Here is a 12,042-nt window from a genome sequence, read left to right on the forward strand (position 1 = left end):
AAAAAAGGTGATAATAAAGATATGAATAACTACAGGCCTATCTCAATCTCATCCTGCTTTTCTAAAGTTTTTGAAAAAATAATGTCCAAAAAAATGATGGACTTCATCGAAAAAAAAAGATTTACTAAGTTTAGCTCAACATGGGTTCAGAAGCAACAAATCTACTGAAACTGCAGTATATGATTGCATCAATATGCTTTTAGAACTGTTAGATAGAAAACAACCCATAACAGGCATATTTCTGGATCTGTCAAAGGCTTTTGACACTGTTGACCACAAAATATTACTGGAAAAATTAGAACACTACGGTATCAGAGGAATTGCAAACAACTGGATTGCTACATTCCTAACCAATCGGATGCAGAGAGTCAGCATGAAATATACTAACAGACAAAGCAACTCAATAACCAAAATACTATCAAGTAATAAAACTGTAAAGCAAGGTGTTCCACAGGGACCCCTACTTTTCCTCCTGTATATTAACGACTTGAGCCTGAATGTTGATGCACACAAAACGATAATATTTGTTGATGTACTGTACTCCTCAAAGGGGAGAATACAGAGGCTGTGCAAAAAGCTGTGAACTTGGCTACTGATCAACTCAGCAACTGGGCAAAAATCAACAGATTAACTATCAACACCAAAAAGACAACTTCCATGAACTTCCACACAACACTAAATGCAAATTCCTCTCAGCCATCTGTCACTATAAATAACCAGTCAATAGATACCGACGCTGTTTTCAAATTCCTAGGTCTGTGGGTTCAAGATAACCTGAAATGGAATACACATACAGGAAAGGTAAATGCCAGGATTTGTACTGGCTGTTATGCATTGAGTATACTGAAAACATGCTAGCCTGAAAACATTAACCAGTGCATACTACGCTTATATACAAGCCCACCTAAAATATGGTGTAATATTCTGGGGAAATGCTCCAACTGCTCTGAGCACATTCAGAATCCAGAAGAGAGCAATGAGGATTATTACTGGGAGCAAACCCAGAGACTCCTGCAAACCCATCTTCAGAAAGTTGGAAATCCTTACACTGCCTTGCCTCTACATTCTGGAGACTCTAAAATTCTTCAGAAAACACATAGTGCCAACTGACCCCAGAGTCGTAAAAAATAGTGAAATACATGAACACAACACCAGGAAAAATGCAAACCTGCATGTTATACATACAAACACTCAACTGTGTAAGAAGGGAGTTTTCCACATGGGCCTCCAGCTGTTCAACAATCTTCCCACTAGTATTAAGTCCATCGAAGACAACATAAAATTTAGCAAACCCGTGAAGTCATATTTGTTGTGTCACTGTTTTTACTCTGTAAATGAATACTTAGAACAATAATCTTGCTGTTTGTGTTAAATTGAAAACATTGAGCAATATAATACATTAGGATACTATAGGCTTACGTTAATACATGTTAACAATGTTAAATGATATTTTCCGACATCTGCAACACACTGTGTACCATCAGATCACATGGAATAAATAAAAAATAAATAAGTCGATGCTGAGTTGTAAAAATGTAGACACATGCCATGAGAAGCATGCAGATAGACTACAGCCAGACAGATCCATCAGCATCTGTGTATTGACAGCCCAAATAGTTATCCAAGTGAGATCCAGTAAGCAGCCTGGTCACATATTTGCAGCATAAGTGAGGTAGACACTAGAGCCTAGCATGATATGACACGTGTTCATGCTGGCAATGCAGCCAGTTTTATTCCCTGAATGATGCCAGAGGCCATGCCCACATGATTGCTCATGGTCTCCTCTTGTCAGCTGCAAGTAAAGTCTGTGGAAGTGTATTCCAAAGACAGTCAACCTTACTGTCCAAGGCACAGATATAGCGACCCTCCCCACTTGCTTAACTGGCACTTCGTATCGAAAGTTTCCCTATTGCTGACAGGATTGTCACACTAACAGAAAGGAGGGGTGCATGTGCAAGCCAGAAATGGATTCAGTGTGTTTCTCGATGTCAGCTGGTGTCTGTGGTTGTGATGTGTCCTCCCTTCACTACTGGGAGTCATTGGTGCTGGTGGTGGACAGTGTCCTACTACATGAAGTACCTGATTTGACATCACTGGACCTATGGTTGTTGGCTTGTCTATCTGGCATCTAAAATTGTACTGAGTGATCTCCCCAGTAATGGTTGGGTCAAGGTGGAAGCTGCCAGTGGGGGCACAGCTGCCATACCAAAATGGCGCTATTGTCGTCCACAGTGAAAATTTGTCATCCCTGGTTGGCTCTGATGACACCTATAAGTGACCCTGAAACTCTTGCAAAGATGGAGTCCAAACCTCTGTACCCAGAGCCAACAGCTGGGTTGTCATGGATGTTATATAGGCCTCAGGAGTGTCTTGCATCTGTATTCTTGCAGCATTTCTGTCATTGTGCACACTTGGATTAGTGGAGTTCTGGAGGAGACTAGGAACTAGCTCTGGACCTATGCTTTGGGGACAGCTGACATTATTTTTCACAGCTGTGCCTGACATATCGGACTCTGAGTAACTGTCACTGACAATGAGCCACATCTCTGAAAGGAATGGGCCAGTGAAGCCCGTAAGTTCACATCCCTACAAGTGCTTTGCTGTTGGCCAGGCATGAAATTTTTGCAGGGATGCTGACTGGCTTGATGTGCAGAAGTGGGCTGCCCTTTCTATGTCCTGCAAGTTGCCAGGTCAGTAGGTATACCACTTTGGAAGTACCTTTGTGCTTACCATACCGCAGTGGTCAGCATGATGGAAGTTTATGACACACTGACACAGTGTCAGCAGGATGATAACCTGGCAGTTGTTGTCTGTTGTCAGCTTCAGTACTCCCTGTACCACATGGATCTTATTTTTTAGAGAAGTATATTTAAAGTTCTGGAAGGGAATGGAGTGGGAGGCATTCCAACCAACCAGGAACCATGGTGAATATATCTTTTAATTTGCTTTACAAGAAGTTCCTCCCTCAGCCATGTCCTCCACAGTTACAGCTTGCAGACAGTTTTGTATGGTGTCATTTGGAAACACTGGAGGATCTGGCTGGCCCCTTAGGCAGTCTGACACTGAATTGCGTTAATGAGGTGAAATTTTGTGCTGTAGAGAAATTTATGTGATTTCTGAATGCCAAATATGATCACAGAGGCTTCTCTTTTAGTTTGAGAATTTGGGCTGAAGTTAGCATTTTAGACACATATTTGATGGGTTGTTCATGCCTATCAGTAGTTTTGTGAGAAAGGATGGCTGTATTTGAGGATCACTATATGACTGTTCTACTGCCACCATCATATATCTCACATGTGGCTTATGAGAATAAGAAAGAGAGATTAGGAAGAATAATGAGGTGAGGTGTGACAAAGTGTGAGAAGTTTTTATCAGTGAGTGTTTTGCTACAATAGCCATTCACCCTGTTAGAACACAGTACATGTTTGGTTAAAACTTCTTTGAAGAGCTTTATACCATTTAGAATGCAGAGCCACCACTTGGACGTGGAACATTCCACAGTCATGCATAATGGTGGTTGTTGAAGCATGTGCAGATTTTACAGTACAGAAGTATTGATGACGTTACCAACCTCAACTTGGGTGCTTGGTGTATGCCACACCTGTAACATACCAGAAATCACTGAGTCATATATCTATATCCATACTCCGCAAACAACTGTAAAATGCATGGCTGAGGTACCACATTTTAATGTTTCGCCATGTTTCATTCATGAATGGACCACAGGAAGAATGACTACTTACAGCCTCTGTGAATGCTGAAAGTAGCATGACCTTATCTACATGATCCCTATGAAAAAATACATAGCGGGCTTCATCATATTCCTAAGAGTCCTTATTTTATACTGTTTCTCAAAATTTTTAAGTTGACATGTATCATCAGGTGTGTACCAATTCAGGTTTTTCAGCAGTTTGATGACACTTTCCACAGTTTCAAACACAGCTGTGATGATTCATGCTGCTCTTCTTGATGAACATTCAATATTTCCTAATACTTTTATTTGTGGTACATCCCACACACCTGAGCAATATCCTTGAGGGGGGGGGGGGGGGGGGGATGAGTGTTTTGTAAGCTGACTGCATTCTTCCATTATCCTATGAATAAAGTCTGCCACCTGTGTTAACTATGACTGGGCTTATGTGAGCATTCCATTTCATGTCCTCTAAAATTGTTACAATCAGTTATTCGTATGAATTGACTAATACAGTTTGTGACTCATTGATATTGAAGCCATAGGATAATATGTTTCCATGTTTTGTGAAGAACACAGTTTTACATTTATAGCAAATTACCTATTTGTGCACCACTTGGACAGGATCTGACTGAATATTTGTGCAATTTTTTTTCAGATACTACTTTATTATAGATAACTCCATCATCTGGGAAGGTCCTTTCATTACTACTTATATTCTCTGTCAGGTCATTAATAACAGCATTTTGTGGCATCATCCACCCAAGAGCCTTAATTGATGGCTATCAAGATGCAATATGAGAAAATCATGAGTTGGGTTTCTCATGACCGATGTTTTTAGTATCCATGCTGGTTGGCATGGAGGAGGTCATTCAGTTAGAGATACCTCATTACATTTGAGCTTGGTGCATGTTTTAAAGATTCTACAACAGAGGGATATCAATGTTAAATTACAGTAGTTTTGTGGCTCAGTTTGTTACTCTTCTTGATGTCAGCCGATTTCAGCACCACTGGCACTAATATCTACTATATTGCTCATTTTTGCAGTGATGCAAGAATTAAATTGGGGAAATACTCCTGGATCTTACTTTGTAAAACACCTTTCAGAATCAGACATCAGAATTTCTGCTTTTGTTTTCCAACCCTCAATTTCAGTTCCTGTTTTATATGTGAGTGTGTCTGGATATTAACTTTAGTGCCTCTGACATCCTTCACATATTACCAGAATATCTCTGGGTTTTTTGTGAGAAGATGTTTTACAAGACTCTGCCACAATAATCATTAGAAGCTATATGCATTGTCCTATGCAAATGCATTTCATTTAAATTATTATCTGTCTGTAGCCCTATGCTTTGAATTACACCTACTCTGCAGCCATCACCACATCTTTAGAAATGTCTTCACTGAGACTTTATACTATAAAGTATCCCTCCAACCACAAACTGTTCTGCTTTGTACATATTTATCAGGTGCTTGGTTCCTCTATAAGCTCTTGCCTAGAGCTAAATGTTTCAAGTCTTCCTTTAGATAAGACATTACTAAGTCTTTATCTACTTTACTGAACATGTAATTGTTTCTTCTTATTTCAGTCTCCTTTTGTAAATGAATAATCATTTTTGCTGCAACTGTTGCATGATCACAGTTTCTGTGTGGATATCCTCATAGGGGTCTGGTCTGTTTGTTACTATTAGGTCCAATAGATTTCCATCATGAGTGGGTTTCCCTACTATTTCTTCAAAGCAGAAGTAGAAAGCACTTTGCATTGTGTGAGTGCAGGCTTTCTCAGTGAATTTAATATATGAAGTCTTCACGGGTTGTCAGCTGAGTGGCATCGTCGTCTTGTAGTAACATTTCGATGGAATGCGTCTCCATCATCTTCAGGTGAGGTGTCGGGATATCGTCAGTCCAGCAGAGATATAAGCCCGTGATCGACGATATCCTGACACTTCACCTGAAGATGATGGAGACGCATTCCATCGAAACGTTGCTACGAGACGACGATGTTACCCGGCTGACAACCCGTGAAGATTTCATATACACTTTGCATTGTTTCACAGGATGTTTTGTACCACTACTTACAAAACTGTAATTATCTCAGTGTATTGTTGGAGAGCAAATATCTTCCATTGATGATAGTATATTTGGAGATGTATTAGGAAGATGAGATTTTTCTCTAAGGTATTCAGTTACATCAGGGGTGAGTCTGATGGTCAAAAGAAGAATTGAATTGGAAGTTTATGCTCACCCTATATGCTGAGAATTGATCTGTCTCAAGTTCCTGAAGTTATTTGCCACTTACAGTGACTCAGATACTTTCTTCAAAATTTTGCTGATCTTGTGAGCATTATGACTCACATACATCGTACTTTTCAAACATGGCAATTAAGTGAGAAGTTATAATAGATTAACATGGTATGCTAGATTAGAATTCAAACTAAAACACTTGTCTTTCATGGTATATGCCAATATGTGTCAATGAAATCATTCTTTTCAAAATAACTCAGCAGCAGAGAGGCCAACCACTGTGAGTGTATGATAATTCAGTATCTGGCTGTAGAAACAAGAATGTTATTGTTAAGGATTGGGAATAAAGATATTGCTCTAAATGTACATGTGAGTGTACACATCTGTTACTTAGAGAGAGTATTCAGATGAGACAGTGGGAAGGACAGAACATCATTACATCCATGGATTTCCTCACCAGCCAAGATGCAAGTACTACATTACGGATAAGATACATCTGTGAGAAATTATGAAATTATTGGTGCCAGTGCTATAAATTGAGAAAAGGTTATAAAAGATAGCAGTTATTCTTTTTACTGATACTGTACTTGCCAACCACTACTCAGTAAAGGGAAGGACAAAAAGCAATCAGTAATTAACACCTTTGATATGGATGCAGAATAAGTGAAAAGAAAATAGCAGTGGTTAAAACTAATTTCTTATTTTCTGTTCCACTAATTTTATACAAAAAAAAGACTTGTCATCTGCTGTATCATATTTAGGATATTGTTGCATGAACACTGCTAAAAATGCATATGATGCCTATATATCTATGTGTGTCTAGAACCTGCAGGTATTTTTTGGATTTTTGTTTCCAGGTTGACAAGTCTGATTACAATGCTGGCTTCCCCAGTTCTGTAGTTCAAATGATTAGCTTTCTGTGCTTGCTGCATAATTGAATTATATGTCTCAGAGATTTCTCCAAAACTTTTTCATCATTTCTCCACAGCAGCAAAATATGAAGTAGATCGAATTTTTTGTGCTATATTAATTTACTTCATCCACTTACTAATTTCCTTCATCCTCTATTTTTGATATTGCATTGTGCTATGTATGCAAGCAATCAGAAATATATTTCTCTTAACTGCCATTTTCAGTTTGTTCTTATTTTGATTATGTCTTAAAATTTGTTTCAGAATGAAAATCCATTACATTAATACAGCTTTAGCATGGCATCATAATTTATTGTGCCATGATCTATAATTTATCCATACAGTGGCACAACACAACCTGTAAACTTTTTTTTAGTAAAAATAGTAAAATGATGTAGAGATGTGAAACAATACATGGAAGCGCTTCTAATAATGACATATGTATTAAACAATTACTTTTTCAGGTGCATGTCAGAATATGATATGTACTTTATGCTGAGCAAACCTGCAAAATTAGCTTGTAAAATTTCCTAGCAAAATATTCTCTAACTTACATGATGTATGTGCTTTAAGGAAAAGCTTCATCACATACAATGGAAACTTTTCTAAAAGTATTGAAGTCTTCTATATTTTTGATATGGATGTTTCAGAAATATCACAGCTTTCTTCTACTAGTGATGATCACAAAATCTCAAGTCAAAAGTCTGATGATAGCTTGCCTCAACAAAAGGCATCCAAACTTCGGTTTGGGTCAGCTGTAGAATTTAGACATTCTTCAGGTAATTCTTGTCGAGTCACCCATCATCCCTGTAGCAATTCCCACTATCCAGTTTGTTCCACACATCCTCTGCAACTGGTGTACTTGAGTTGTTGCTGAACGCACATTGATCAAAAACATGTTGTTATCTGTATAGTGCAGTCACCGTTCTCTCTCTCTCTCTCTCTCTCTCTCTCTCTCTCTCTCTCTCTCGACTCCTTGAAGAAAGACCATACAAGAACATGAAATGCATCTGATGCACAAACTTACACACTTTATAATGTCATGAAGCTGAGTATGAAGAGATAACGATACTGGAAGTTCCTGGATGGAGCAATACGTGAAATGAGGGAAAGGCAACCATTCGCCTTTAGCTGGCCAGTGCCTGGGCCATAGATGTACATAATGGGAAACCATATTCATATTAGCTTTCGAGCTCTTGGGCTCTCATGAGACTCACTGTGGTCACAGGAGAGTGCATTTAAGTATCTGTGTGTGAATGTGTGTACTTTTGCTATAAAAAGAGCAAGAGCTTAAAATGTAATGTGAATGCTGCCTCCTGTTAAGTGTCTCTGTGCACCAAGCATCGGTCCAGTATAGATAAGTGATTGCCTCCCCTTCATTTTATATTCTGAGCATGAAAAGAATAACTCTTGTATTTACTGAGACACTTCTCAGTAACTTAATTCTAGAAAATAAATTACTGGCAGTACTTCTCAAGGAGATGGTTCTGGCCAAGGCAATAATTATAAATTATATGTTTCTTGCTTCTTGGTAACCACATAAGCTATGCAGGAAATGTTATGATGATGCAAATTATATGAGTGGCATTAGGATATATTCCTACTTTAAGTTAACAGTAATTTATCTGTATCACAAAATATTGAATTAACAAACAAAAACTGAGAAAAGCAACTGCCACTTGCAGCTCTTGGGTGGAAGATGCCAAGACTTACCTATTATCTTCTTTTGTGTCCTTCTGACAGAAACTGCAAAAAATATTTGAGAGCGCAGTTACATATTTACAATAGAGATTAAATGATTTACTAAGTATCCTCTTTTTTCTTGTGACAACTATCAAAAAAATATTTCAAAATGCAGTTAGCAGTTTTGACTAGCCAGTAGTCATCATGAGACTGTAAATGCTACATATGGTGAAGGTTACCATTGTGTTATCAGCATTAAATATACTTATGTTGACAAGGCAATGGAAACCTTGCTTTATCTCTTGCAGGAGGCGTATTGAGGCAGTTTGATAATGACCACTGACTGACTGAAATTTGTAATTTCATTTTGAAATGTTTTTGTGGTTGTTTGCACAAGAAAGTAGAAGAAAGTGTGGTCTTCTTCCATCTGTGGCAATCTGCAAATCTATTGGGAATCTCATAACATTTCTGACTTTTATTTTGCTTAGAGTCAATCATATGTGAAACATTTGAGTGTCCCAAGCTTTTGACATAAACTGTTTGCCTGTCTTTCGTTATAACAGCTTCTTTGGCTATATTGCACTCACAGCTTCTCCTCTCTTAAGTATATCACTTGGTCTACTATATTTCAAGTTTAGTCTGCCATTTTTTTTCACATCCAGTTTACCTTAATTTCATTAAATCCAATAATATATTTGCATTCTGAGAATACTCTGCAAACGTTTTCCTTTTTATTTTGAGCCTCGAATGGTTGAATAACAAGAATTTCATGGGTGTCTTCACAATGAAATTTGTGCTAACATGTTTAATGGTGAAGTCTGATTTACTTCCTCCTCATGCCACCCAGAGCACTGTGCCTTTCTGACTAGGGGCAATCTTTATTAATCAAAGGACTCTGTTTGCATCTTACAGTAAGTTATTTAGCTACAAAAATAATAATTAAACTGTAAGTAAAACAAATAAATTCCAAGAAACATCTTATTACTAGGAGGCAGTAGACCAACATACAGTTAAAACATTACAGGTCCACTTACTTTTGTGACTAGTGAGTTTCACTGCACTGTAGAAGAGAGAAGGGCAGTTTGCAGACATCAGGAGTGTACATGGATTGTGATGGACATTATTTTCAGCACCAAGTCAAGAGAGATTATAACAGTGCAAGGTGAAAATAAAATAAGATGACAATGACAGACAAGATTTGACAACTTGAGATGTTACAAATTGCAGAGAAGATATAAGACAGTTGGTGATAATCAAACAGGACACATAATGACCACAAAGTTATCAATATGTTTGAATGGACAGAATCAGAGTGTTTACACATCGATGTGGAGAACATACCATTACACCATAACCAGGGAACATAGTGCCTGTTTCACATAGGGTGATTTGAATTACTCTGTGCACCAACACTTCAGTACTTAGAAGTTGGGACAATACCTAGAAGGTGGGAACTAATTCTGAGGCAAATTATTAAATCAGTTTATGCCACTGTCTCTGCATATTACTCACTCCCTTCTCCCCAACTACTTCTCCATCCTCACCCCTCTCACCCTCATCAGACTTATTTCTGTGTCATTCCCTTTTCCCCTCCCTCTCTCTTCATATATTTACTTTCTCTCCCTCTCTCTCTCTCTCCCTCTCTCTCTCTCTCTCTCTCTCTCTCTCTCTCTCTCACACACACACACACACACACACCTGTCCCGTTCCCTCTATACAGCCACTAACCTGTCATTTTTCTTTTGTTTATTTCTTCATCTCTGTTAACATTCTTTCCATTTTTTTGTCTAAGTTCATTTTTTTTCTGTTGCAGACTCACCTCCTTTTATCTTTAACTCAGTCTTCCTGTTATTTCTAGCTTCTAAGGCATTTTGATCTTTTATTTCATATTTGATTTTCTTTTCAACCTGATACAAAATACCTACCCTGTTTTTGACAGCTTGAGTGGCACTCCTATAAAAATTTTACAGTGTCTCACTTCTTCAAAATCACGTAATTCACTTTTAGCAGAGCACAGAACACCATCATGTAGAAGCTTTTGTTCCATCTCTTAATTTACTGTCACACTGTAAGAGAATATTATCTGCAAACTCAAAGCTTTCCCTAATGTATACACTTTGGAAATAACTTAATTTACAGGGATAAGATTGGGTAAAATTATCCACATCAACTGATGTTTTGACACGCAATCTTCTTATCATTCTCATGTAACATGGCCTGTTTGTAATCAGCAATTTAAACCTAGTGTTAAACAGTGTTCTGACTGAATTTGTCAAGATTAAACCAGCACATCATCTTATAGATAAGGGTGGAAAGTTTATTTTCATTTCTGCATGGGTTCCTGTTCTCTCCCTAGTGAAACATCAGAGGAGTTGAATACATGCTGCTCATTCCTATATTAGCGTTAATTATCAATACAATTTTGCCAAGAACTATCTCTGGTTGGCATGTGGAGTGTCCAGTTACCAAATTATCTAGATTCAAAATTGAATACTTCTATCAGCTACATGACAAACAGCAGCTTTCAATGTACAGCTGCATAAGTAGGTCTGTACTGTAAGCAGACCTCTGTCTTTGTATAAGTAGATAACTATTTTGTTTGAAAAATACTATTGCCATCAAGTAAATATTAAGCTACCAATAGAAGATAGTATTGTGGACTGTTCTCTTCTTGTCTGAGCTGTTTACCATACATATTTCACTTCTGTACAAAGTTAGACTCCGTGCAAATGCCTTCAGAAAAGACATCATAATACTTACATTAATATTTGCTGTTAACAAATTTCTCATTTTCAGAAATTCTTTTCTTGCTCTTGCCAGTCTACATTTTATGTCCCTTCTGTTTCTGCTGTTGTGAGTTATTTTGCAGCCCAAATAGCAAAATTCATCTACTAACTTTAACTTCTTTAAAAGACATTATTAATTCCATTCAACTGATCTTCCAACACGTTTGCCATCTCTGATAGGATTACAGAATCCTCAGCAAACCCTGAAGTTTATATTTCTTTTTCATAAACTTCAATTCCCTTTTTAAGTTTCTTCTAGATTTCATTTATTCTTCTTGTTCAATGTACAGGTTATATAAAATAGGGAGGGGCTACAACCTTATCTCAATCCCTTCTGAACCACTGCTTCCCATTCATGTCATAAGTTGTAGGACATGAATGGGAAGCAGTGGTTGAGAATAAAGTGTGATAGGGATGTAACCGCTCCCCATTTTACATAATCTGTGTGGTCTGATTTTTGTACAGGTTAGAGATAACTTTCCAATCTGTATTTTATCCCTACTACCTTCAAAATTTGTAAAAGTCTATTCTAGTCAACTACTTTGTCAAAAGCTTTCTCTAAATCTACATACACTAAAAATGTAGATTTGCCTTCCATCAGCCTGTCTTGTAAGATAAGTCAAGTGTTAGTACTGCCTTACAAATTCCTGCATTTCTCTATAATCCTATCTGTCCCAAGGTTGGCTTCTACCACTTTTTCAATTCTTCTTTAAAAAATAGTTGTCAT

At 37.6% G+C, this 12,042-nt stretch overlaps 1 protein-coding gene and 1 long non-coding RNA gene across 2 annotated transcripts in view; one reads left to right on the forward strand and one right to left on the reverse strand.

The window, feature by feature from the left end:
• LOC126092046 (protein unc-80 homolog) overlaps nucleotides 1-12,042 on the forward strand; it is a 1,190,994-nt gene that overhangs the window by 1,145,076 nt on the left and 33,876 nt on the right. Inside the window, exon 64 of the mRNA XM_049907452.1 lies at nucleotides 7,497-7,625. Coding sequence (XP_049763409.1) covers nucleotides 7,497-7,625 — 129 coding nt within the window. The remainder of the gene's footprint in view (nucleotides 1-7,496; nucleotides 7,626-12,042) is intronic.
• LOC126092048 (uncharacterized) overlaps nucleotides 1-12,042 on the reverse strand; it is a 124,475-nt gene that overhangs the window by 64,119 nt on the left and 48,314 nt on the right. The window lies entirely within an intron of this gene.

Source organism: Schistocerca cancellata, chromosome 7, assembly GCF_023864275.1.
Source record: "Schistocerca cancellata isolate TAMUIC-IGC-003103 chromosome 7, iqSchCanc2.1, whole genome shotgun sequence".
NCBI classification, from domain to species: Eukaryota; Metazoa; Arthropoda; class Insecta; order Orthoptera; family Acrididae; genus Schistocerca; species Schistocerca cancellata.